At 41.3% G+C, this 27,723-nt stretch overlaps 2 protein-coding genes across 10 annotated transcripts in view; one reads left to right on the top strand and one right to left on the bottom strand.

Annotated features, from left to right (window-relative positions):
* lrmp (lymphoid-restricted membrane protein) overlaps positions 1 to 13,803 on the bottom strand; it is a 29,899-nt gene extending 16,096 nt beyond the window's left edge. For 4 of the 8 annotated variants that reach the window (XM_026148219.2, XM_026148223.2, XM_026148224.2 and 1 more), the window contains exons 1-19: positions 12,393 to 12,563; positions 10,798 to 11,513; positions 9,440 to 9,550; positions 8,433 to 8,613; positions 7,674 to 7,735; positions 7,455 to 7,530; positions 7,145 to 7,303; positions 6,929 to 7,046; positions 6,448 to 6,498; positions 6,210 to 6,287; positions 5,962 to 6,018; positions 5,751 to 5,810; positions 5,341 to 5,405; positions 5,060 to 5,153; positions 4,087 to 4,230; positions 3,842 to 3,937; positions 3,015 to 3,166; positions 1,588 to 1,699; positions 369 to 648 (exon numbers count right to left, since the gene is read on the bottom strand). In XM_026148219.2, coding sequence (XP_026004004.2) covers positions 369 to 648; positions 1,588 to 1,699; positions 3,015 to 3,166; positions 3,842 to 3,937; positions 4,087 to 4,230; positions 5,060 to 5,153; positions 5,341 to 5,405; positions 5,751 to 5,810; positions 5,962 to 6,018; positions 6,210 to 6,287; positions 6,448 to 6,498; positions 6,929 to 7,046; positions 7,145 to 7,303; positions 7,455 to 7,530; positions 7,674 to 7,735; positions 8,433 to 8,613; positions 9,440 to 9,550; positions 10,798 to 11,458 — 2,557 coding nt within the window. In that variant the 5' untranslated portion in view covers positions 11,459 to 11,513; positions 12,393 to 12,563. Of the gene's footprint in view, positions 1 to 368; positions 649 to 1,587; positions 1,700 to 3,014; positions 3,167 to 3,841; positions 3,938 to 4,086; positions 4,231 to 5,059; positions 5,154 to 5,340; positions 5,406 to 5,750; positions 5,811 to 5,961; positions 6,019 to 6,209; positions 6,288 to 6,447; positions 6,499 to 6,928; positions 7,047 to 7,144; positions 7,304 to 7,454; positions 7,531 to 7,673; positions 7,736 to 8,432; positions 8,614 to 9,439; positions 9,551 to 10,797; positions 11,514 to 12,392; positions 12,565 to 13,492 lie in introns of those variants that run through there. The other 4 variants (XM_080291940.1, XM_080291942.1, XM_080291941.1 and 1 more) reach the window with 3 other exon arrangements.
* bcat1 (branched chain amino-acid transaminase 1, cytosolic) lies at positions 12,762 to 27,054 on the top strand. Of its 2 annotated transcripts, none has more exons than XM_026148231.2 (11): positions 12,762 to 12,930; positions 13,379 to 13,438; positions 15,713 to 15,907; positions 16,249 to 16,359; positions 16,487 to 16,606; positions 16,692 to 16,852; positions 17,039 to 17,181; positions 17,755 to 17,840; positions 18,084 to 18,224; positions 21,007 to 21,078; positions 26,193 to 27,054. In XM_026148231.2, exons 1-11 carry the CDS (start codon positions 12,811 to 12,813, stop codon positions 26,229 to 26,231), a joined length of 1,248 nt encoding a protein of 415 aa, XP_026004016.2. In that variant the 5' UTR covers positions 12,762 to 12,810; the 3' UTR covers positions 26,232 to 27,054. The 2 variants fall into 2 exon arrangements, with proteins under 2 accessions (XP_026004016.2, XP_080148071.1); XM_080291945.1 differs by lacking the exon at positions 12,762 to 12,930 and adding an exon at positions 13,574 to 13,738.
* The last annotated feature ends 669 nt before the right edge of the window (positions 27,055 to 27,723 follow it).

The raw sequence follows: 27,723 nt of genomic DNA, 5'->3' as shown, positions 1-27,723 counted from the left end.
TTTACAGGATGTATCAGATCACATTCGTGCTCCATGACGCTAGCTCATATTTCATTTTTAAACAGTCGATTCTCCTGCATTTAATCCAGAGCTAGGAAGAGGGAGAACACATGGGTCACAGCAAGGCTAGAAAAATACTGAACTATATTTAGTTCTATTTGGCTTGGCCAAGAGGTTCCAGTTAGCTCTGGGCCAGTTATGCTGAACACTGGATATTAAGGGCTCAAGGAAAACTCCTCAAAGGTCTCAACTTTCCTTGAGATAACGAGGAATATTTGTTCTTGTTTAAAGCCAACTCAAAATCAACACCCTGTGAGTCTTTAAAGCGTGAGCAGTTGTCGTTATGCCTAACTCTTGTCCTCACTCACCTCGACCTTCTCCCACTGTGCCCTGCCCAGATTGGGCCTCCACTGTGACAACAGACAGCGGAGTTGATGTGTCCCTCACGTCTCCCTCCCCGCCGCTATCCACCACTGTCCACCTCTCCTCTGCGTCCTCCTCTTCACCTCTGTCTGTTATTTTATCTCCTGTTTCCTCGAGCCTCTCTTCTCTTTGCCCGTCATGTACTTGGCAATTTCTCTCTGCTAGCTCATTCTTAAGGAAATCTTGAATAGCAAATTCCTCGTCCCAGTCCAAGTCATCTCCAACCTAAAAATAAAAATGCAAAAGTGAAATTTGCAGAAGCATTTCAAAACCCACTCTAGTAAAAAAAAGAAAAAAAAAACATCTGGAGGACTGAAGGTGGCATAGTTACAGTTACAAAAAAAATCTTTTTGATGCCAAGTTTCTGTACAGCTATTGCTGCTTCTGGTCAAACAAACTACACACTTAGGTATTATGAGAACTATCACCATAAAACAAAATACAGTATTTACAGTAAGAAAAGCTCTCAAACATGCCAGCTTGATGTAGAAGACGTCCACAGCAGCCTGGTTTAATTCAGGGCTATCCTGTAAAATATCTAAAACTTAAAGCTTATTTGTTATGGACAGCCTGGTTACTGTATGCATGTATATGGTTGCTGTATAAACATATACACATATGCATTTGTGTGAGGTACATCAGCACCTCACATATTCCTTTTTAGAGTAAAACAATGGTGTTGGAATGGAAATGTTCAAGTATGCGTCAGCGTGTTATTAGCAGTGCGTAGGTGTGTGCTTGCATCTGATTCTGCGTGCATGTGTATTTATGTGCGGGGGTGCACATGTCCACTTCAGTCGCCAGCTCGCAGTAAGCTCTCCTCTACTATCTCTACTCCATCTGTCTGAATACAGTGCGAGCTGTCTCTCCAGTGATGCACACACATTGTGGTTACTGGTAATAATGTAAAAAGAGCCTACATATATATTATTACATCTGATTATTTTCTAACCCCAGCTGAGAGAGGATTTAAAAAGTGCAAAGTGATCTGTCAGATGGTGTACATCACACTTCAGTCTTACTCATTGAATATGCAAATAATTATGCACACAGACTATAGATGAAGATTTTTTCTAGGAATGGTGAAAGCAAGGGTCTGCAATCGTTTATGGCATAAAACTTAATAAAATAAAGCATAATGAGCCCCATCCCCTGTTTTCTGACCTCCTCTTCTAGTGCAGGTGTCTGGCATGAGGCCTCTCTGCTATCCTGAGGGGTCTTTAGCTGCTCGAGCTCCTCACACAGCTGCCGCTTCTGGTTCTCCTGCTCCTGCACCCTGTATGCAATTACACGGTGCCACATTAATAACAGCTCAAGCATTATTAGTTTAACAAGAAAAGATGGGGTAGCTACATCTAAACTGTCTGAAGACTTATCCAAGCCCATGCAAGCAGATCCTAGTAGAAAGTACAGCGGACATACTGTACCCAATCCGCAGGCCCATGCAGTGTCCCATTCTGTTGCCCAGGGTGACCAGCGCCAGTTCTCCGACTGGCCCAGTAATGCTTCCTTCAGTCTGTAACAGTCTAGATTTTCAAGTGATCCAGAACTAAACCTACAGTGAGCCCTCTGCAGTTTCTTCCCCCCCACCCCCAAACAAGATCACCCTGACAGCTGAGCTTCTAAATCCCAGGTGGACAGTCTGACCAGCTCTCTCCCTCTGGTCTTGTGGTGCACCAGACCAAACCCTGTTATATATCCAAAGGGGACGGCCGTTTCTATGAACACACATCAACAGACACGCGTAGAATGCAAGACAAATCCATCCAGAGTCAGAATACAATCCAGGAATGGCCCAGACCCAACTTAGTGAGGCAGGCCCTCCATGGTCACTGAGGTCAGGATGATTAACGGGTCTTTCCTCCATTCACTACAACAACTGACTGCCCAACTGAAACAGAGCCTGGACAAGCAGAGCCCCCCCTCAGTGACACCTGCAGCGGTCTGAGTACTCTGTGTGTGTGGTTATTTATCTAGACTAATCAAGGTTTTAGAAACACTGCTCAGATGACCCAAAAGTAGAGCTTAGCTAAAATTGACATGTTACCAGGAAAGCACCATGAAGCAAACAAAACCTGAAGTCTTGTAAGCATCCTAACAAGCCTATGCAGATAGTGTATGGACTTGAAAGGTCAGCTAGTCTAATCAGCTAACCTTGGGAACTCATTATGTCTAGACTGCATTTAAATCAGTGATTACGCTGCTATGCTTAACCAGCTTGTAGTCTTCATTATCTTCAGTGGTGCCAGTATTACTTTCTAGCAGGATATTTCCCTTTTAGCTCTGCCTATAAGTGTTTAATCCAACCAATGAGATCACGGCTACTCAAAACAACTCCGCCTCAAAAAAAAAAGTTTCCCTACCTTAAAAGCAAGTCGTCTTTGATTAGCCGCCACAAGATCCACTGGAATTCTGCTCTCTTACATCGATTTTCCCTGGCATTAATCTTTCATCCACCTCCTCTCTCATACCAGACTCAAAACGAGAACTGCCGTTAGTGTTTAACGGATCGCTCGGTTCTGACTGCCCACCTTTTTTCACATGCACAGCTACACATGAACAGGCAGCGCATACAGCAAAGATGTACTCACCTGACAGAAAGGTGGAGGATCTCAGTGCGGGACCTCCTCATGTTTCCGGCCATTTTGATCAGCTCTTTCTCCAGTGAGTCAGTGTACTGGGCCAGCTGGTCCAGGCTGAGGACCCAGTCTGCCCTACGTGCGTCCAGCTCGGCCTGCACAGTCTGTAGGAAGATGAGGCTGAGGGGTGAGCCTCTCGCTCGAGTAAAAAGGCCGCAGATTTAATAGCTGGGTGTCTTTTACGCCCCCAAAAGTTGTGACACCTAACTGACACAAACTCTTTCCGTGACAGCTAGCACGCTGAAGAACCAGCAAAACACACACTGGCACAGCTCAGGTACACTAATGATTTCTGTCTCATTTGGCATGTTTACTGCTTTATGGCAGAATGTGGCTAATGAATGCAGAGTGGCAACAATGCAGGAGGAGGGGGGAAGAGAAACAGAGAGAGAGTGAGCGAGAGAGACACAGAAAGAGTGAAAGAGGAGGGGGAAGTGGGTTGTGCTCACAGTAAAACACTGACTAAACAGCACTGCTTGGATGGGGCCTGTTGGAGAGTTATATAAGTGAGAGCTCTCGAGACCAGAAATGGTGGGTGGGAAGGATAGAAAGAGCAGATAGGCTGTGATAAATGGAAAAAAAGAGAGCAACAGGTGGAGGAAGAATAATTTATATAATTTTATGACTCATATTTTAAAAAGTATAGCCATCTGCAGACTTGAATTACTCAGACCCAGAAATGTACACAGACACTTATTCTGTGGTCAACACTGACAGCATTATAGCTAGGCTGATGCTGACTGTAAAGTTCAAAATGTGAATGTAAAAGTGTATCTCACCTGAAGACTGGTGTCGCCTTCTGTCTGTGTGTGGTCATCTAACAAAACTCTAACTGAAGTTAAGACAGAGTCGGTTTCTTTTCTGAAGTCCCTTTTCTGAGAGACAAAAGTGAAAGAGGAATACTTCAAGACAGGATCACACAACCCTCAGCAACTCAACTTCATCTCTACACCTCAAATTCCAAATAGGTGCAGTTAGAAATGAAAACGCTGAATGTTATACAACATAAGAGAGACTGGTTTACCAGTTTATTTATGAGGTTTTTGAACTCCAGTGCCATGTGTTCAGGGCTGGGTCCCTGCAGCATCAGCAGCACCTCCCTGTCCAGAGTCTCATCCAGTGGGGAGGCAAAGCTTGTAGTGGACAAATAGTCAACTCCATGGGGAGCCTGTAGACAGGGGCAATAGATTTATATGAACAAGTCAAAGGCTTTCTTAAAAATTATTATTGCAGAGAATCAGAATACTTTATTGATCCCTGGGGGAAATTATTTTTTGTTACAGTGCTCCATTATAAACCAACATTAAGACAAGACAGACAACATGCTAACTAAGAATAGTACAATATATACATATATATACATACATAAGTCACTCATAAATAAATAGCTGGAAAAGAAACATGTGTAGTTGTAGCAGTAACCAGTGTGTTAAGTGGATGCGTTGTACAGGGAGATGGCCACAGGCAGGAATGATTTCCTGTGTCGTTCAGTGGTGCTTTTCGGTAATCTCAGTCTCTCACTGAACGAGCTCCTGTGACTGACCAGCATGTCATGGAGTGGGTGGGAGGTGTTATCCAACATTGTCTTTATCTTGGACAGCATCCGCCTCTCCGACACCACCTTGAGGTAGTCCAGCTCCATCCCCACAACATTGCTGGCCTTACGGATTAAAGAAGGTGGTCTCTTAAGTATGCGGCCTGTGAATGGCTGCATCAGATGTTAGGACAGCGGTTTGTGTTGCTTTGCAATGTGTACCGATTATGTGAGACACTCTGGAAAAGACTAATCATCAAAGAACAGTTCATTCACCATCAGAAGCAAAAGACCAGATACTGAAAACATTGTGCAAAGAAATAAGAGTAAACATCAAACTTCAAGCTAAAACAACACTAGATGGATACATTAATGAAGCAGCAGCAGAAAGCAGGTAGAAGTGGCAGTAATACAAGGCATAAAAGAAAGATGAATAAATGAGACAGAGCATGAGAGTGCTGACCTCCAGTGGTGACTGTGCCAGAGCGAGCTCTGTTTGCAAGGATCCCGAGCTGCTCTGGTTCATCCGATAAGCCACTGACAAAGAAAGACTAGCCCTGCAAGAGACAGGAGAAAGGGAATTGATGTTCAGGTTAAGAAAAAGACACTTAATAGAAAAAGTGACGATGAAATGTGCACACAAAATAAAACTTTTCAATCCATTTTGTCTTAGTTGTCCCTCAATCCTCAGTCTAAACATTTAAACTCAAATTTCTATTTTCAGGTTATTTGTGGTTCACTCACCCAGCCAAGTCTGGGAGAATCATCTGCATCTGCCTCTCCAGCTTGTTCTTGTCCACCCTCAGCAGCTGGAGTCAACAACAGATAACGCAATCATGAGTCATCCCAACCCATTAGATAGTTAAAGGCAGTCCGTGCAGTCTACCCTTTCTACACTACAATAAACATGCGGGCCATGAGGCGCGTGTTTGGATAGAGGGCAGGTGATTTCATTCCCACATCTGAACCCAACACACCAAACTGCTAGCGTGTCACTGATGACTAATACAGAGGACAGGAATATGTCGCTGAAGGCTTTTTGTCTTCAGTGACATATTTCTGTCTATAAATAACAAAAAAAAAAAAAAAAAAAAAAAAAAAAAAATCAAGCAAGGTAGAAACTCAAGAGCTGATAGGATGTTGAGCACACCAACCTCTGTAATGGAAGAGTATTCCTCCACTGCTGCCTTCAGCTCATCTATCTGTCTGCTTTTCTGTATAAGAATGCAAATGACACAAAATGTGGGAGTTTTTTGAAAAAACAAAACAAAAAAACCCAAAAAACACTCATTTTATATCATTATGCAAGATTCTAAAGATAATCAGCAACAATAAAATAAAAATTCAACAAGATTAGGTACTGACCTCTACTATCACTGCATCCTTTTCACTAATGACTGCGTCAAAAGAGTGAATCTGCATCTGAGGACAAGAAAAGAGCAGTTACATAATATAAAGAAAGCACAGCAAGTTAAACATGGCAGAAACAGAAATACAATGAGCGCTGCAGATATCGTCAAATACAGAACTGAGGGCATATTTGAGTGAAGCACAGAGAGAGAGAGATAAAATAACAGTTCAAAATATAAAAGTATATTTTACAGTAAAGGTACCTGAAGGTCAGCGTTAATATCACACAGCTCCGTTATTCTCCTCTGAAGCTCATCTGTCTCCATAGTGACCTTAAAGTTCTGAGGAACCATCAGAGGGGAGTTAGAGCAGCTGGACACATCCTTTCATGAACAAACTTGTGACATTATACTACGCAAGAGGGCTAGGAATTGCTGAGTGCTACTGGTGTGCGTGCAGTAAGGTCATTCGTTTCACTGTGAACTGTGCTATAATCATCACCTCTTCCTGAAGAGAAGCAATCTTAGCGATGAGACTCTGGTTCTCTCTCTCCTGGATAAAAAAATAAAATAAAATCAATATAATAAACATTAAAAAGACATAGGCCATTATTGCGTTTGGCTCTGTTATATATTCTGAGTGTTTTCCCTAAACTACAGATTACTATTATAAATGCGTCCTCACAAGTTATGGTACATACTGTATACAAACCTGCACATAGCAAATAAATCTTATCATCCAATCAGAAAAGATCTCATTCTGAATATTAACACCAGCTGTCCATATTTCAACCACCTGTTTGCTAAAGAGAAACTGATTTCAAATAAGACATTTAAAAAGATCTCAAACAAGAAAGTGCTCAGTTTAAAACAAAAGAAAAAACTCACAAGTTTCATAAAACTACCATAACTGACTGAAAACTGCTGCAAGGCAGCGGAAAAGAAAATAATAAGACGATTCTATTTCAACACTTTTGACTCACCACATGTTTGCTGTGTGCGGAGGCACGGGCTCTGCCTTCCTCCGTACAGCTCAGAGTGGCCTTCATCTCTTCCACCTCCTCCTTCAACATCTTCTCCTTCTGTGCCAGCTGCTGGTTACTGTCAAAGACGACAAGTACAAATGGACATTACTACTGTGACTGCTCTAATACCGTGTCTGTGTTCTGTATGTTTACATGCGCATAAAAGCATCTTACATTTTTGCTTGATTGTGTAGCTCCTCGTTTTCCTCCGCAAGCTTCTGGTTACTCTCCTCCATGCTCTCCACCACCTGCTTGAGCTTTTTTACCTCCTCCTGCAGCTTTTGGTTGCTCATCTGGAGGTCAGCAACACAGTACACCAGCTCTGATGTTTCACTGAGGAAGAAAACACACAAATACACACATGCAGGCATAATGTATCTTAGCTTTATAGATCAAGGGCATGCGTAGGTGGTCACAGACAAATATAGGCAGTAACAGGTCACATTATAAACAAACACTCGGTATTGCACAAAAAATCTCTTACAATTCAACTCTGGATGCCTCCCCTCCAAATGCCTCCAAGCTTCCTGAGGTCACATTAAACAACATCGACCTCCTGGCTGGGGAAAATAATAAATAAATAAAAATCACAATCCAACATATATTACATCAATTAAGCTCCTGGTGTCACCAACACTGGACCCATACACACAACATAAAGGGTATAAAAAACAATCATGTATGTGATCATATGGAAATTCACCACACAGGCTGTCTCTGAGTTTTACTGATTCCTGGGTGATGTCATCTTCTGTTGGCCGTTCCCTGAGATAAACCAGAGAGGACAACACATTAAGATAAGGTAGTTTTATGATCTTCGCCAGAATTTGGAAGGCACCAACTACTCTTTACTTTATCCACAAACATACTGACAGCATTTTAGAGAGAGCTCTCCGACTGGCACACAGTCAATATTAATATTATAAGCAGGCAACTAGATCGATAGATTCTCTATCTATATCTAAGCAACCTTCGTTGTCAGATGATGATGATGAAGACACCCTTCTTTTCTACTCAGTAACAAGACGCACCAGTAAAAAGATACGTCATGCAGCAGTTACTCTCACTTCATGCAATGTCACTTTAACCAGCCCACACATCAGACTAAGATGCAAAACGTTAATTTTCCATGGCTTCACCTAAAACAAACTAAATATTTTTTTCTGAAATCCACTTGTGAGTGGATATTTAGTTTAGCTCATCCTACAAGAATGCCTTAAAGGTGATTTCTTTTTTATATATGGAAATATTAAGCATCAAGTAGATGTGAAGCCTACTGCCATTAGGACACCTTATCAGATGCTCCAGGATGTTCACATTCATACTGCAAATTTCACAATGTCTGATTGGTTTCACCATAAAATTGCAGACCTAACAAATCCTTAGCTTTTTTTTTCCTTTTTAAACTGAAAAGCTTTCGACATACATATTTCTGAAATATAACTGTAACATTTTCTAGTACCCATTGTTGCGGCAGTCATCGATCCACTCTCTCATGACAGCATGGTATGTGTCCAGATCAATTGACACGTCTTTGTGTTCTGGATCCAGCATGTTGCAAAGTTCCTCCAATCCGCTATCTTCAGAGCTGCGACTGGTGGTGTGACGCAGATAGTCCACAATATGGGACACATACACTTTCCCTAGAAAAATAATAGGGGGGAGAAAAAAAGACCCGTTAGATACACTTTGATGTTCAAGATATAAAAGAACTTTATCTGATCATAAAGCTGAAGACACTTTTTATATTCTTGTTCATTTCAAGTTGAGATTTTCTTTCTTTGCACAGTTAAACACCCCCAGATACATTGTGACAGATTGTGGTTATAGGTGTAGGCAGCAAAAGCAGTAACCATAGTGACTGAGCCACAGTTAACTTTTTGGTGGTTGGTTTCACACATTTCTCAGTGCCGACTTTACTCAACAAGCTTCAGACAGTAATCAGAAAAAAGCTCTGCGCACCATTTTTCTGAAAATCACCTGAGTAGCCCGAACACAAGAAGAGACTGCAACCTTGGATTTAATCAGATTTGGTGGTTATAAAAAAAAGATATTTTTTAGGTTTGTCTAACTGTTTAAAAATGGTTTTATAAACAGAAGAAAGAGGCAAAAAACAAAAACCCCTCTCTCTGTCTATTAATATGCCATCCATGCAGCACCATGAGTCACAGCAGAAAATCACTAACATGTCAGAAAACACAGAAGCTTCTGTAAAAAAGCAGAAGAAACATTTTCACATTCTGAGATGTGAGAGTGGCTGTGAGCAAAAGCAGGCACAAGAGGAAGGCGCAGAGAGGACTGATACTATGCAAATGTTTTAAGCTGAAGAAATGACTTCTGCAGTCTGTACAAAAGAGGCACTGTTGCACTACGCTAAGTAGCGACTTAAAATTCATTGTTAGGCTTCTGTATTGAGCTAATGGCTAGTGCCTGACTGACTGATTACTGTGCGAGCACATACGGCCGTACCTCTGCGCTGGGTATCACAAGCATGGAAGATGGTGTCGAGCAGATTCTCTTCACAGATAAGACTGATTTCAGCCATATTCTCCTTCCCTTTTTCGGAGGCAACTGAAGGCCCTGAAGAAAACACACCAAACACAGAGAATATTCAGCTGTGTAGCAAAGAAAGCACATGATACATTTTCCTGCAGGCACAGCATGGAGTGTGTGACAGTATAACGAGGAAACATTATCCATTACAGAGTCACAAAAGGAAAGTCACTTCAAAACTACAGCTAGTAATTATTGCTTTTAATTAATAATCTACAGTCTTGAATTTAAATTAAACCGTCTGGAAGCAAAAATCTGAAAATGTTACATAGTTTCTGTCTGAAAACTAGTTCTGAACCAGCACCAGTGACTAAACAAAAGCTCTTGGGCCAAATTTCTGCCACTCTTTCCTCTCACTCTTACAGCCGCTTCCATCCAGGAATTCTAACTGGCCCGATGTTTGATATGTGGCAAGATTTACTGATTGATTTAGTTCCAGTGCGGAGGAAGAAAGTCCAAACAAAAACAGTGACACCCTCCTCAAGACAAGGACTTAAAGAAATAGTTCATGATTTTCTTGTAGTCACTCCTGCTGTTCATCCCGACTGCAGAGGACCAATGCTGGGCAGGAAAATCCAGAGTGCTCCTTCTCTGACAAAAAGCACTGTGCCAGCAGAGGACAAGGTAGAGATGCTCCAGTACATAACATTACACACTTCCAAAGTGCTAGTTGTTCAAACCCTGTCTGTGATGGCATAAAGAGGGCATTGTGAAGTAAAACACATTAACCTCTAGAGGTACCGCTTTGAGTAACAAAGCCAGCCTCGGCTCTAAGACATATTTTTGCACTGAAGCTTTCATGTTGATGCCTGCCACTTAAAAATCACTTTTTTTATGCTTACTTTGAAACTAAGGATTAGGTAATGTTAATGTACTGTAAACACTGTACTGCATATTTTAACCTATTTTTAAAGATGGGTTAATAAATCAGAATCCAGTTTAACATTTGCCCCCATTGTGTATCCTGCACAATAGGAGTCCACAACTATTATATTATACCTGAAGCATGGCAAGGCTTCTGAAGCCCTGGGGCAGTCTGCTTTGCTCGATTGGTAAGCATGCCTTGCTGAGGTCGTTTGTTCACAAGCGGTTTTAATTCAGACTTTTAATTCAGAAGTAAATCTGCAGTTTGACATCTCCATGCTTTTCTAATCCACAGCTTCGTGACTACAATCATTTTCGAGGATCTATTGCTGATGTAACAGTTTTTGTGCAAAGATAATTTTTGTCAACTGACAGTTTTAATGATCAGTGAAGCTACTTCTGCACCCTACCTCCATCTCCCATAGACAGTCTTTTCACAACCAGAGCTGGGTAGGGTAGCTCACACTCAGCAGGGTTTGTATTGTCTGCAGAACTGAAGTTGACGTTGTAGGAGAGGGTGCTGCGACTTTGGGTGAAGTTACGAGACAAAGGTGGGCTCCTGCTCGGCCTCTCGCTATCAGGCTGTGCTGACTGAGGTCCTCGTGTGAATGTAAAGTAAGGGGAGTCCTTGGACTGGCCCGTGGGGGTCGAACAATACCCCTGCCACGTTTTAACTTGTCTTAAATCACTTCCATCAGCACATCGCCGCTCCCCCAAAGTACTAGTGATAGTGTATGTGACATTAGCTGGTGTGGAGCGGTTGCATGTAGGAGTGGAAGGTGTGGTCAGAAGGACAGAGGAATGCTGGGAAGCTGCTCTGCTCGGCATCCCCATCTCTCTCGTTTTCTCCTTCTCCCTGTTGTCTCTATGGAGGGTCCCTTTCTTCAGGATGGCTTCCAAGTTGTGCCTGAGGCCACACTGAGGGCTGTCGTAACTGTTGGAGGACAGTTTGGGAATCTGGAAAGGTGAATTGGGCTCTCGGTCACCGCGCCACTGAATCGTCTGCAGTTTGCGGCAGATGCTGTCCACGGGATTGTGCCGGCGCGACGGCTGAGGTGTGCAATAGTCCATGCTGCTGATGGCGAGGGTGTGATGTTGGTTTCCTGGCTAGAGGAGAGGCTGAAGTCTGAAAAAAGGACAAGAAAGTACCGTTTTGATAAAAATGAATTAAAATAGAACCTTGCAATATCAAACAGGTTTTTCAGCAGGGAAACCACAAACACTGAGCAGCATAACACCATGAAGCACTGGATAAATAGCACATTCACCACGTATATGACAGCTTATCTTTGGTTGGACTAACTCCAAGGTTAGAAGCAGATAATGGGCAAATAGAACTACAGCGTGAATAGTGTTATATAAGAACGACTGGGGATTTTTTTTTCTTGTTTTTTGGAGGAACCAAATAACAAAAATGAGCTATGTGATCATTCAAGTTATCCAAATATTTAGAGGTTCAGTGTTAGGAAGGGTAAATAAGCAGGAAGATATCTTTTAAAAGGAAAGAGTAATCTATTAAAATTAACTAAAAGCCCAAATAGTTTAATAAGGCATGAATGTAACAGGAGGATATACAGTGTTATATACCAACCAGTCTACAAGGCTGTAAAACGGTAGCATCTCATGATGCGAACAGATTCAAACAAATGTGTTCAGATTCGATGATTCACCTACTTTGGCGCACAGGTGTGAGAACGAGCCAATTAATTCCAGAGTTAGCTTGAGATTAAAAAAAAAATACACAAAAGCGTTTTTTTTTGTCTCTGTGTGTGTTTTTAGCAAAGCTTTCAGGTTTGTTTGTTTTGTTCTTTTAATACACCCCGTTTCATTTAAGTTTAAAAGTGGGCGTCATTTAATTATACTAAATCTATAGAACGAGCTACTAATTGTACGCATATCTACGTAAAAAAAACTGTGCTATAGGAACATTTAAAGTCAGTCATGCACATGCAAACCTCTTTAAATATCCTTGTTCAATATTCATACATATGCAGATATTTGTTACCTTTTTAATCTCGTATGATCGAATCCGCCACAAAATGTTTGGCCAACTGTCCAGATGCTCAAGCTGAGCACGCGCACAGGTAGTTGGAAGCTCGAGGCAGAAGGAGTTAAAACGTCGGTGGGTGTTTCTGACTCTAAAAAGTGAGTCAGCACCCCCTCCCTGTGGTTTCAAGGGGACACAGCACTCAGTGTAGCAGGCTAACAGTACGTTAGTCTCGCTTTATAGTCATTCCTTTAATTGTGTCCCACAAGCCTACTCCCCTCCACACTCAGACACAGTCCTATAACCTTATTTCCATTACCAATACAATAAAATAGAACAGGTCAAATAAAGAGAATAGAAAGAGAGAAAGAGACTTATTTCCTGCCTGTAACACAAGGTGGGTTCATTTGATTTTTGTTGCCAGTACAACTCAGTTATGGGACTGGTTTCAATTCGAGAGATTAAGTGTAAGCGGTTTAACAAGTACAACTTGGAGGTCTACTGCCGGCTTCACTGCCATCACAGCGACCTCAGGTGTGACGTCTCCTCTCTCAAGGTAACGTATCACTATTAAAGCACTGTTAAATGTCAGTGACCATGTTTGTTCTTTAATCTGGTAGTAAGCACATTTCCTATCTCATCTCTATTTCCTGTAATCCCACCTCTTAACCAAGTGTGACAAACACAAAGAGTTGCAGTGACAATATCAGCATTTCACACTCAGCTAATTATTTTAAAGAGAAATGTCGCAATATACAGTATAACACAAACTCACACAGTCAGCAGCTCTGATGATGTTGTTCAGTAGAAATAAGAGTCCAGTACATTATATATCAAAACAAGCCACTTTAATTAGTAATGTGAAAGGGGGTTTATTGCTCCCCCTGACTAAAGCAACTTTCCCAGGTTATATGAATAAAAACTTGTACAATCCAGACACATTTGTATGCTGTTGATTTTTATTGCCATCTTGATATTGTTTAGATTGTTGTCACTGTTTTCAGGGACGCATCTGCGACCGAGCCACCACCCGAATGGCTGACGACAGTACTCAGAGCTTCAAGGTAATGAATCAAATTCATGTGTCTGAATTCTATCAATGTCTTAAAGACACCTACCCTCAGTAGCAGCTCCAGGTGTAGCATCTTGGTGATTCCTCGGCTTCTCAGCACCTAAAAATCTTCCCCGTTCCCCTACAGAGTAGATACTCCGGTTCCGCTGCTTTTCTTCATGTTGCCAAGGGCAGCACCGAAAGGCCTTGAGAGTCAGTCATGAACAGGCGTTCATATTGTGACGACGAACACTTGAAAAACGAATCCCAACAAATCCCAGCACTTAAAGAAGTCCATTTGTTGTCAACCCGAGTAAGCCTTTTCTTTTGATGATGCTGCCATTTTTAGAGAAGGGAGAAAGAGAAGGGAGGGGGGATATGTAGTGCATTCTGGTTCTTGTCACAAGTGCAGCCTGCTCAGCAGAATCCACTTTCCCAGCTCACGCTAAGTAGCTGGGGCTTTGCTTGTTTTCTGACCCTGACCACCTGAGCAGTAGATAGCAGGCTCAGGTAGAGATTAGGGTGGACATGTGCAGACGCACATTGGCCCGGGCTTGGAGATGTCTGCCAACTTTCACTTCCATTGAAAGAAATGTAAAGTTGGAGTTATGTGTTGCAGTTTGACCTGTATGTTTGGTACCTGAGCGTCTCCATCGGTTCTACCCTGAAACCTCTTATTTTCTGACAGGTCAGATATTTGAAAGGCACCTCACATGAAGGGACTCAATTTGCCTTGTAGTGGGAGTACCCAGGTCAGACGCCCTGTGCAGCCTTCTTTCTTCTTCTTGCACATTGTAGACACTCAGCTACATTCATATTTATAGCCATTTAATCCCAGCCGAACACTGGCTGGATGCAGATAGCAGTGAAGAAGGATTATGGCTCATTCTGAGGACGGTGCATGCTGTCACATTCTAAAACTACCACTGCGTTCCGGTGCTGTTCTGTGAAGGTGTGCGACATAGGAGCTAATACTTTGGTTTGTCTGCAGAGAAGACGTGCATCACATTTGTGTATTTATGTTCAGAATGATTGAAAAACAGAATAACTGCACTCCTCTAATCAATTTCACGCAGTGCTCGTACTGCGGTCACTCACCACTAGCCACCGGAACTGTAATCTGGGATTATGGCGCAAGTAACCGTCTGCACCAGAAGGGAGTGGATAAAGTGCCGATCTAATCCTGGCCAATTCCAACACACAACTGACTGCTGGCCAGCAGGAAGTGTCTCTTCAAAAGAAGGATCACATTATTCCGTCTTGCTGAACAGCAGGAAAGGACAGCACTCCCAACTGTTCCTTTTTTTCACATAGTTCTTGATAAATCTTTCACATCTCTCTCAACCTGCTGTCACTGCAGCAACACAGAGGTAGCTTGGTGACATCACGGACTCAGAGACTGGATGACTCATATTCAAGGCGTCAGTGTTAATTTGATGCTGTTCTGTTTCATACTTAACCCACTGATCTTTGACCTCTGGGTGGTCTAGTTGAGACAGAGAGCTTCTAGGGGGATAAATATTGCTTTGCTTTTGAATGCAGTTCTCATTTGTGTGTTCCAGTCCCACTGATTTAATTATAAAGCCATATCACTGGAGGTTAACTGTCCAGTTCTTGAATTACCTTGTATCGATGTTGGTGTTACAACAACCCCTGGTGGCCAAACATGGATGGGGTAATATGGTCTAGCATGGTAGCAAAGCATAGCCACGGCCTGTTTATGAACACAGTGGGTCTCAGAGACAATCAATGTCTGTTACCAAAATCGGGCTATTCCAGATGCGGTGCACTGATGACGGCACCTGCATTCCAGTGTCGTGACATAAATGCTTCAAAGCCACTGAAAATACTTTAATAGCCAAATGAGAGCCAGCATTTAGGTAGGAGCACCAGTTGTTGTGGGCAGGGTCACAAAGGTCAACTTCAAAATGAACAGTGCAAAAATGGTGCAGCTGTGTGCTAGATACTGCATCGTCCTGTTGTTTTGTATCACTAATGAAGCATGACACAAGGAGTACTTTATTTTCTATATAACATGATTTAATGTGCTGCATTTGTCTGTGAGGAGAGGTGAGGATTGCAAAGAAAGCCACAGCATGCAGATTATATGCTTATGATCAGAAAGTGCGCTCATGAGACTTTGCAGGGAGCGCTTTTCCCTGATTAGTGGATCAGTTGGTGAAATGTGATCGCAAACGTAAATGTTAACACAGCTTGGATTCAGATTCATGCATCCCTTTATTTTAAAAAAGAAATAATAATAATTCTGCTCTGTGTTTTTAACCAGGCAGTTGACCTGGCTGTTCAGCTGTCCCCAGCTCTAAAAGCCAAGCCACATGTGGTTGACTTCGGGACTGTCTTCACTGACCACATGCTGACTGTCGAGTGGAGCGTGACTGAGGGCTGGCAAGCCCCGTTCATCAGGCCGTTCACAAATCTTTCCCTCCACCCAGCCTGTTCCTCACTACATTATGGCATTCAGGTACACCAAACCCCTCCTTATTTTAATTTACGAGCTTTACTAGAGTAGCTTTGCATGATTCACATTTCAAATTCTTATTTATGTTATACCAGGCTGTTTTTAACACCTATTTTAATTTGGTACTGAGTAAAGACAAAATTTGTAAAATTCTGACTAATGGACAATAGCACACTGAGCTTTAATGGAATAAACAATTAATCTGTACTGCAGTAAAATAAATGCATATACTAACAGAATAAAGCTGTTGGCATTATTTCAGTTTACAGTTTGAATTTGTGGTTAAAAAGCCATCAGGGTTAAAGAGAATTCAGTATTTTCAATGTTCTCTGTATTCTCAATAGCTGTTTGAAGGCTTCAAGGTATACCGCGGAGATGACAGCCGACTGCGTCTCTTCCGACCGATGCTCAACATGAGCCGCATGGCTGACTCTGCCAAGAGAGCTTGTCTGCCTGTAAGATGGATGTAGAGAAAAACAAAGGGGCTTAATGTGGGAATAAATGAACGAATGAGCTGGGGAAAAACAATGATGAATAGGTTTTTGCTATCGCCCTCTGTCTTTTGTTGTCTCACTCCTCCAGGCCTTTGATCAGACAGAGTTGCTGGAGTGTATCAGGAGATTGGTAGAGATTGACCAGGACTGGGTTCCTCAATCAGACTCAGCAAGTCTGTACATAAGGCCAACATTTATTAGCACTGAGGTGAGGAGGATGGTGACGTTCTTGTGGGGGCGAATGTTTTCTAAAACTGAAAAACAATTTAATTTCCTTAATGTGTTTATGGCAGCCTTCTCTGGGCGTAAAGCGGCCTGGCCGTGCCTTGCTGTATGTGATCTTGTGTCAAGCTGGCTCTTATTTCAACTCTGAGGCAGATGCCATCTCCCTGTGGGCTGACCCAAAATACACACGGGCCTGGAAAGGAGGAACTGGAGACTGCAAGATGGGAGGGTGGGTAGATGCATACTGCATGAAAGCTTGCTTAAATTTCCTAAGATATCAGCCATGGCACTCTGATATAAGACTTAGTTTGATTTGGTAATTAAGATTTTACAGTGTGGGTATGTATAACAAGCAGAACGATCAAGTCTTTTTTTTACAGGTGTATCCTAATGATCTTACTTTGGATTTCCACAGGAACTATGGATGCTCCCTGTTTGCCCAGTACGAAGCAGATGATTACGGGTGTCAGCAGGTGCTCTGGCTGTATGGACAGGACCACCAGATAACTGAGGCAGGAACTATGAATATTTTCCTGCACTGGATCAATCAGGATGGAGGTTGGTCAGTTGCAGAGACTGTATCTTAATAACGATGACGCTACTTTCAGGGGCTCTGTATGTTTGGTATGGCAGAATTACACACAAAAGTCACCCCCTGCTGGTCATTAGAAATAATGTAGGTTTAAAGCACTGTATAGAAACGATGGACATAAACCTACGTCTGTCTAATAAGCAGGAAGTGGTGACCTTTCTAGTCAAAGAAAGAACTTAAAGCTCTTTGGATGGCTGTGAGGAAACTACACTGCTAGTCACTTGATTTATTGCCTCAGTAAACACTTTTCTGATGTGTTTATGGTTTTTGTTGCTAGTTTTAAACCTTCTTTACTAATGTGTCCATTTTGTAAATTGCTCAATTTCAACCATTTTTGTACAGTGGGTCTAACAGGAAGTGGAACTGCTCTTAGGTTGAGGCTTCATAACAGTCCACAAAACCAGGTTTTACATCAAAGGGTACAAGGTTATCTTTTAATATACAGTCTATCCATAACAACAGTGAGAAAATATTGCCAAAAAACCTCATATTTCTTTTATTTTTTATTATATCAAATAATGTTTTTCTTTTTCTAATAGAGGAGGAGCTTGCAACTCCACCTCTGGATGGCATCATTCTCCCAGGCATTACTCGACGGAGCATCCTCGAACTAACCAGGAAATGGGTAACAGACACACATAGAGTCCAGATGTGCATATTTTTAAAAGAAAATGAGATTTCCTGTGTAAAATTTCATGTAATCTGTGAAGTTGGTTTGATATCAGTAGCTGCATGCCTGACTCTCTATTGTTTGATGGACAGATGAACACACTTTTAACAACAGCAGCACAACAGATGCTGATGACATATCTCAAAGGTTACAGTGCATGAACACATTTTCAAAAGATTGCTGTTCTGTTTTTTTCAGGGTGAGTTTAAAGTGACAGAGCGCTACCTCACCATGAGCCAGCTATGCTGTGCTCTCAAACAGCAGCGGGTCAAAGAGATGTTTGGCAGCGGGACTGCCTGCATGATCTGCCCTATTGGACACATTGTCTACCTGGGAGAGGTACTGTAGGCATGAGGGACAAACAACATGTTTCCTGTCTGAAACTAATTTATATACATTAAATCCAATCATACATTAAGTGTATATACACTTAATGTACTGTAGTGTGGATCACTAAAGATACTGATACGTGTTTTTGTTAAAGATATTTCACTTTATTCAAATTTTGCAGCAAATGCTATAGTTTTAAAAATGTTAGTTGAATATACTAACAGTATTTAATGATAACCACCAGTGAAGTGTGATCATAAAATCCTGGGACTCCTGGGAATCTTGGGCTAAATAGCAAGTTTAGCTAACTTGGTATTCTTACACTCACTAGCCACTTTATTAGGTACATCTTACTAGTTCTTCCTTCAGGTTTACCTTGAGAACTGCGTTAATTCTTTTTGGCACAGATTCAACAATTCAACAAGTAGCATAACATAGCTGTTGCAGATTTGTCGGCTGCACATCTGTGATGGGAATCTTCTGTATCACCACATCGAAAAGGCACTGAGATCTGTGAATGTGGAGGCTTGGTTGAACAGTGAACTCATCGTCATGTTCAAGAAGCCAATTTGACATGATTTGAGTTTTGTGACAGGGAATGTTATCCTGATGGAAGCAGCCATTAGTTGGTGGATACACTGTGGACATAAAGGCAAAGAGACAGTCAGCAACAGTGCTCAGGTAGGCAGTGGTACTTAAATGATGCTTAGTTGGTACTAAGGAGTTCAGTATGTTCTAAAACATATCCTCCACACTGTTACACCACAGACAGGATGGATCCACAGTTTCATTTTGTTCTGACTCTACCACCTAACGACCTTTTTCCAGTCTTCTGTTTTATGTTTTTGTTTTAGCCCATGCAAATTGTAGCCTCAGTTTCCCTTTTACTGCTCAGCTGTAAAATTTGATGGGGTATTTTTGTTACCTCATCGGGCAAGTGGGCGGCGTGGAACCCAAGTTTGTGATTATAATAACAATTATAATAACTTAGATTTGTATGGCGGTTTTCAAGAAACCCAAGGACGCTTTGCACAAGATAATTTTGAGACCGGAGCAACGGTGCAGCCACTAAAAATCTTGAACGAGTTCGAATCTCAGTGACTTCAAGGTCAGAGGTCAAGTTTTCAAAAGTTTACTGAAATCTTTTGAATCTGATAATTCAAGAATGAAGGAACGTAGGATTTCTAAAATGATGCCATTGGTGAATCTACCAGTAATGTGTTAAAAGTAACACGTTACTGTAATCTGATTACTTTTTTCAAGTAATGAGTAAAGTAAGGTATTACTATTGCAAAAAAAAGTAATTAGATTACTGTTAGTTTCCCATAAGCACGCTGCGTTACTGCATCAGTAAACCGTGATTTTGTGTGTGAGAGTATCTCATGACAATGACGTCCGAGCGCGACATCCGTGGCAGCAACAGACGTGTGCAGATCAACAGTGGATATTATGGAGTGCAGGAGAGAGTACGACCATGCAGCGTTTAAAGCTTGGACGTACTTACATTAATTTGAGTTTGATTCCGTAAAAAGTGACTAAAAACACTGACGTCTGCTGTACGCTCTGCGTGGGAAGAAAACGTCTTTCGACAGTGAAAAATGAAACTTTAAATCTGAACAAGCACCGAGCACGCTGCCACGGGAATGTGACATTCACAGAGAAACCCCCGGATCCCCCCACTGACATGACCACTGCGGCACAGCACAAATCTCCACCCATCCCACTCCTGCTAAACAGCTGACAATAGATTTAAGAGCAACAGGACTTAGTGCCGCTGAGTCTTTGATTTTATTTATTGTTTGCTGTGTTTTACTTGCATCTATTTGAAAGAGTGAGTGTAAACACAAAACATTATTTTATTTTATGTGCTGGAATATGCAGAAAATAGGTTTGAATTTTAATTTGATTTCATTTGAACAAAGTAACTGGATTACTTTCTTGAAAAAGAAATCAGTAATTACTCACTATGTAATTACTATGTTCAAGTAACTTGACCAGCACTGCGGGCGGTCACCAGTAATTTCTTAACTGATAAGTCTGGCACCTGCTGTGGTCTTCTGCTGCTGCAGCATCTGGTTCAAGGCTCGACATGCTCTTTTGCATATCATGGTTGGAACAAGCATTTTTTGTCACTGTTGCCTTCGTACCAGCTCAAAGCAATCTGACCATTCTCCTGCAACCCCTGACATCAACAAGGCATTTACCCCCAGAGAACTACGGCTCAGTGGATATTTTCATTTTTTCAGATGATTTCCTGTAAACCCCAGAGTTGGTTGTGTGGAAAAATCCCAGTAGATCAGCATTCTCTGAAACGCACCAATAATGATGGCAAATTTCCTTAAATGGCCTTTTTTCCTCCATCCTGATGCTCACTTTGAGCTTTAGCATGTCAACGTGGGGATGAGCTGTTGAATAAGTATATCTAATAAAGTGGCCAGTGAGTATACAGCGCATCACTTTGCAAAAAGTTTTGCCATGTCACATTCTGCTTAATCACAGCTTAAAGAAATATACATTTTGTGATTACATTTCCCTTTAAGAAATTATAATGTAAGGAAAAAAGCCTGCTCCACCATCTGTATTTGATTAATGGTTTAATATGAAAATAGCATACTTTAATACTTATAGGGATTGCTTTGAATAATGAGGCTCATGGTATCCTGTGACCAGAACCCTGTGGCCTCTTGCGTTAACTCCATCTGCTCACTTAATGTTCACCCTTTTCTCTAAACTTATTTTACAACAAGTTGATTTGCAGAGACAATAAAATTATTAAAACTGTGTGTTTTAGAACTTGCATATCCCCTGTCGAGATAAGCAGTCAGTGACATCACGGCTCACAAAAGAACTCACGGATATACAGGTAGGTGGATGCCCACACATATGCTGACACTGTTTTCCCACAGATGCCTGCTCGAGCTTAGTAACAGCTGATTGAACATTTATGTTCTTTACACTCCTTTTACCCCAAGGATTCTTCTCTCAAGTATTATTAAATTACTTTGAATAAAGCCTTCAGTAATGCGAAACACTCTAACTTGAGCAGTATCCTACAAAATAAAAGATGGGAGCTGGATTTACTGGGCTAAATGACAGCAGTGTTATAATTTGTCACAGGCCTGGCTTGTTAGTTACTCACTTTTGGTAGACAACAACTAAAAGGTTTCGCTGGAAAAAAGGCAAATAAATGGAAATGTTACTAAATTAAATGATTAATGTGGCTGATGAAAGGCAAGACCTATTAAAAACAAATATTCCCTCCAAATATTCACTTATCTTGCATCTCCATAATTGCATTACAGAACGGTTATCTGAGTGGTTATTATGTAAGTCATTGAGATAAAACTATTAAACTGTTATTTTTTGAACAAACCCCCGTCGGTCGTTATTTATCATACACCCACCGATTCCATTATTTTGCTGTAAGTACATAATAAGTGAAATATCTCATTAAGTAATGAGTAATGACTTGGTAATATTGTACATGGCCTATAATCAGGTCACATTTAAAGTCTACTCAGCACTGCAGGTTTAAAGAGATTCATAATATGCTTTGCTGAAGGCTAGATTTGTGTTAATGAGGCTGTTGTGTATTGCCTTCTTTCTGTTATTGTGCTGTGCAATGAGCCTATTAGCAGCGATATGAGCTTGAGTGTGATCCTTACTTTAGTTCCTTGTTAGTTCTCAGCACAGTGCATTTTGTCCTCAAACAGTGTTTTCAACTGAAATGTACCTGTGCATGCTTAACAGATGACCTCAACATCCTACATGTTATAGAAACAAACTGACGTACAGTATATAGCCAAAGGTATTTGCTGGTCTGCCTTCACATACATATGAACTTAAGTAACATCCTATTCTTAGTTTTCACATGATGTTGGCCCACCCTTTGCAGCCGGTTGAGTGTGTTTATGGGAACTTTTGACCATTTTTACAGAAGCACATTTTTGATCTCAGCCCCTAAAGTTAGGCGAGAAAGCCTGGCTTGCAGTCTTCAGTCTAATTCATCCCAGAAGTGTTCTGTTAGACTGAGGTCAGGACTCTGTGCAAGCCAGTCAAGTTCTTTCAGCCCAAACTGGCTCATCCATGTCTTTATGGAGCTTGCTTTGTGCAATTGTCCACAGTCATGTTGGACCATCTCCAAACTGTTCCCACAAAGCTTGGAAAAAAATGTCCAACATTTCTTGGAATGCTGAAGCATTAAGAGTTCATTTCAACTAAGGAGTCAGGCCCAACTCCCGAAAAACAGCCCCACACCATAGTCCCCCTTCACTTTGCACAATGCAGTCAGGTGAGTACCATTCTCCTGGCAGCCGCCAAACTCAGATTGCCTGAAGGAGAAGTGTGATTCATCGCTCCAGGGAGCACGTCTCCACTGGTCTATAGTCCTCTGCTTTACACCATTGCATCCATCACTTTCCAATGCACTTAGTGAGGTAAGGCTTGGATGCGGCTGCTCAGCCATGGAAGCCCATTCCATGAAGCTAGTCTGAAGGCCACATGAAGTTTGGAGGTCTGTAGCGACTGACTGCAGAAAGTCAGCGACCTCTGCACACTGTGTGCTTCTGTGATTTTACTTGTCCTACCACTTCTGGCTGAGATGCTGTCATTCCCAATCACTTCCACTGTGGAACATTTTGTAGCGAGGACAGTTCATGACTGGAAGGTTTATACGCCTGTGGGAATGATTGGAACACCTGAATTCAATGATTTGGTAATATAGTGTATGTTTAGTATCAAAGCTATTCTCCATACACAATGTGATGCAGCTTGAGGTCTAAATAGGCCTAAAGCTCTCTTGGCTCTCTCACAGGGTATCATCTTGCTCCATCTCACCCTATGAATCTTCCTCTTCGTCTTTTCCTCTTGCTTGGCAGCTCCATTTTCAACATCTTTTGTCCAGTATTCCATTATCCCTCCTCTGCACATGTCCAAACTATCTCAGTCTTGGTTTTTTTTGTCTCCAAACCAATCAATCTGAGCTGTCTCTTTAATGCACTCATTTCTTGTCCTGTCTTGTCTGTCCCAGGGAAAATCAACTCTTCCACATCTAGCTTGGCCCCCTGGCTTTTTGTTAGTGCCACCATCTCCAAACTATACATCATAGCAGGTCTCACTACCATCATGTAAACCTTCCCTTTCACTCTTGTTGCCATCTTTCTCCTGACACTCGTCTCCACCCTGTCTGCACTCTCTTCCTCTCTTCTGCACTGTCCATTACTTTAGATAACTAGGCTTTAAAAAAGGCATTTAAAATCATAAGGCTTAGTCTAGGATATTTGAATTAATCTATGAATAGGCTTCAGAACCAGTTGTATGTGTCAGTTTACACTCGTAAGGAAAAAGCAAATAGGGAGGCAGGTAGCAAATGAAACTATAATGAGCTTGAATGGAGAGAAAAAAAACAATTAATGCCCCTGCAGGGAAGTAGCAGGATGAGTCTAATAAAAGTCCAGGCAAAGTATTTATAACAGAGAAAAATCAATGATCCGAATGGGTGATAATTAATGAGAGCAAACCAAAAGGGAAGCAACTGGGAACAACTCCAAGACACAAGCAGGCAGGCAGGTGGAGGGTAAACTGACACATTAGTAGCTAATAGGAAACAGGGGAAACAGTCTGAGAATCAGAAAAACAGGAAGCGCTCCAATAAACACAACACTACCAAGTTAAACAGAAAGTGACATCAAGCAGTAACAAAAGAGAAAAGGTTATCTCACTTCTCTAATTTGCTTCCTCATCTCCTCTGTTCTCCATCCTCTTGACTGTGACCCGTAAACCAATCCCAGCAGTAATGTGTTTTGTTTGAGCTCCAACCAAAAAAATCTATGATGCAGTTGTGACACATATAATATTTGACTGACATCGCTTTAAAAAGAGGCTCCAAAGGACAGATGTCTCATATTAAGTGCCAGTTGACTTGACTCCCGTCTCTTCCTCAACTCCTTCACTCACATCTCTGGTGAGAGTCACTATAACAAAGTGAAAGTAGTCGAAGATGTGCAATTTCAGAAATGAAAATGGAATATAAGAAACAGAAGGCAGGGACAGACAAGACATGGGCGTAATCATAACAGAGAATGTCTTCAGTGGTATAGCAGATAAATTAAAAAACCAAAATAAATAAAACATTTCTGCATGTTTTCTGTGTGCAGGATGTGAAACTACAGGAGGCGGTATTATAAAATTCAGTGGCTTCTACCAATAAATTAAAAATCTTAAATGGACTGGGTCTTATTTGGCACTTTACTCTTGCCTATGGATACTTTGGCATTCAGATTGGAGCAACCAGGCTTCCATTTAGCAGATGACATGCTTTACCTCCAGAACCATAGCCACCCAGCATCTGACTTGAACTTCTCCTTCGAGATCGTCGTCTACTACTACGTCTACTACTCGTGGCTGCTACTTTGTTGTGCTCTTGCACTTTTACTTCTGCACTTGTACTCATTTTACACCGAGGGTCACATAGGGCCCACTTTGTTTTCAATGAGCTGTGTGCTGGTGTACACTCGGACTGATCCTCCTGTGCCTTTGGTGGTGCCTCTCAACTGCTCCAGTGCTGGCCTATGCAACTGCATAGCTATAGACCCATATTATCACCACTGATGAAATCACATAGTGCACAGTATAGTGATCAGAATGAAACTTCCTGCAAACAAACTAAAAGATGGCAGCTGTCTGGACTAGTGTGGGAGATATTAAGTCATCTAAGGGTTTATGATTCTTAAAGGTCAGTTACCTTAACTGTTGATCACATCTCCTACATCCTTCGGTGTTCTGACATTCTGGACTGCAGAAACTGAAGGACTTTCAAAGCAGAATCAGTTATTTTGACTACATTTGCATTGGAGGCCTCACTACTGCATTACAGTGTTATAAAGATATTATGTCTTCTTGGTCTCCTAAATGTCCTCTAAGCACTTTGATTAGTTTATCGCTTCAACTTGCCTTCTGTCTGTCTTCTTCTCTTTACTTTCTCTGCTCTCTGTTTGTTTTTTTGTTTGTATTTGCAAGTCTGCGCTGGTCAATTAGCATATCTCCTCTCTCCATCATCCAGGCCTTGTAAGTGATATGTGCGACAAATGCACTGCCGCCATCTTTGTGTGCGATAACATCCTCCTTCGTCGACAGAGTAGAGACAGTCGCTGGCCTAATGGAGAGTTGCAGATAGGGGCAAAGACAAACTCCCGAATTCTCTCATTAAGCTTGTCGTAATTGCACAAACCCAATTATTGCCTCAGCCTTTTGTGATCTTCAAAGCCAAGATGCTGCAAATGAAGCCTCGAACAAGTGCGAGAGGAGGAGGAAGAAGAGGATTTGGGGGAAGAGGGGCGAGGGGACGGGGTTGGAGGGTGGGGGGGTGCGTAGCTTAATGAACAATAAAATTGACAAAACGCTGGAAAACGCTGCGCTCCTTCCGCAGCGCTGTTAAATCTGTTGACATTTCATTTGGAGGAAAGCAGTGCAGTGTTAGCCCCCCACACACGCTCTTCCTCCCGCCCCTCTTGAAGACAACATTGTGCAACAAACAAACGAGTGGTCTGAGGCAGCAGATGAAAGATGGGTTTACTAAGTCGCCCTGCTGTTTCTCTTTCAAGTTAATTAGAAATCACATTCTTTTGTTTCCCCTTCGCAGGCGTTTATTTACTTTCTCACTTCGACCATTAGAACAAATTTGCAACATGAGACACAAATAATTGGATTTGTCTCCGCGGCTGTCACGGATTGGGGAACATTTTGTTTTGATTTTTTATTATAGTTCCTTTCTCTGTGTTGTGTTGTGTTCCGTTTGGCGGCTGAGTTTGCAGATTCGCTTACGGATATTTGAGTTCATTTTTTGATTTGTGTTGCGCTCGCAATTAAGCAGATTGAGGCGAGAGAAGTTTAGTACTTAGTGGCATGAATTTTCTTCTGTGCGGGCCCCAAAGGACCAGATTTTCACGTAACCTTTTCGTGACCTTGGTTCTGTTGCAGTACGGACGCACACCTAGTGATTGGACTTTCATGGTGTAGCAGTGTCGAAGGAGCCTGGACACAGTGAAGCAATGTAAAGTATGTGCAATATTTGGAATTTAACTGCAATATAAGTGACTCCTTTACTTAGGTTTACACTTAAATTTAACACAAACACAGAACTGTCCAAAGTAGTTAATAAAGTAGGATAACGTCTCATGCAATGCTGCACAATAACTTACATTATCCCCGCCATGAGGACTTGCTCTGTAACTTCTTCCCAGCATCCCAGCGTTGATAAGTTTCACATGACTGCGTAAGAATTTCAAAGTTGCTACAAAATGTCTTGAACTCGTGAGGTCTAAAATAAAAACATGAACTTAAAAGTCAATTTCTGTCAAGGATGCTTATGTTTTAAACATATTAAAGTTGTGTTGGAAGTAAAATTTTCATTTTCTGTATGATGAACCAGGAAGCTGAATAGAAACAGAACAGAAACAAAGGTGTCTTCCCTGACTGGTTGGTTAGTGTTGCTTATTGAAACTGGTTGTAAAAAGGTATACAGTGTGGTATGAAAAACTTACTTTGGTCACTAGCAGCTTTGACCTTACAGGGTGCAGAAACATCTTTTTCCATTCAGGTGATGAACTGCATCAAGGCCTCTTTAAGAAAATGAAGAAATACTACCAAAAAGCACCTACAGGCCTTTCATTGGTCATTAGCAGGCCTGCAGTGCGTATTTTTACGATCATGTATAAAAACACAGACATGTATGTTAATTGTGATATTTTTCTTTTTATCTTCATTATATTATTGAATAAAACAAACAGTGATGAATAACACAGCCTCTCTGTAAGAATGAATAATAAATAATAAGAACATAGTTATTGTTATTGTCCTTCTTCTTTGCAGCATACATCAGTTACAGGCGCTATTAGTGTCACCTCTTGATTAACACCTGTTTGCAAATAACCATGACAACACATTCCACTAAAAAAATAGTTTAACAACATGTATTACGAAGCACCAATGTGCAGGTATACGTAACATATATGTCAACAGCATACACCTACGCATGCTCATAACATGCATGTGATCATATATATATATATAAATTTGAGTGTTATAAAAAAAAGTTATGATTCCCAAAAGCTATATAGATATTGATAATCCTGGAACATTCAGCAGTTATTATAGCAAGTTTCATCCAGTTTGATTAACGCCTCCAATAGGAGTTAGGAAACAGATCTAAGTACGCGGACATCACTCGAGTAATATTTTGAATGGTGAAAAAATAGAAAATAAAAATATGGAACTGGAAATCATGATAACGGTTCCACTTAAATATAGACTACTCTGATGAAACTGACTAGAAACTGTTAATACTGTGTAATTAGCCATGTTTTAAACTTAGCTTGTAAATTGAGCTCTTGTCCATAACTAGCTTACTAGCAGTTTGACTCTTATAATCAATAAGCAGTGATTAGGAGGTTATTAAGGGCAAACTCAGCTAATGTCTCAGAGGACACAGAGTTTGGTTTTGGAAGAATAA

This window comes from Astatotilapia calliptera, chromosome 17 (genome assembly GCF_964374335.1).
Source record: "Astatotilapia calliptera chromosome 17, fAstCal68.1, whole genome shotgun sequence".
Taxonomy (NCBI): Eukaryota; Metazoa; Chordata; class Actinopteri; order Cichliformes; family Cichlidae; genus Astatotilapia; species Astatotilapia calliptera.
This window is presented reverse-complemented; position numbering and strand designations above follow the sequence as displayed.

Coding starts and splice junctions, on each gene's coding strand:
- bcat1 (XM_026148231.2), top strand. CDS start 12,811: ATGGGACTGGTTTCAATTCGAGAGATTAAGTGTAAGCGGTTTAACAAG. Junction 16,607..16,691: donor CAACATTTATTAGCACTGAG/GTGAGGAGGATG, acceptor TGTTTATGGCAG/CCTTCTCTGGGCGTAAAGCG. Junction 16,853..17,038: donor GGAGACTGCAAGATGGGAGG/GTGGGTAGATGC, acceptor GGATTTCCACAG/GAACTATGGATGCTCCCTGT.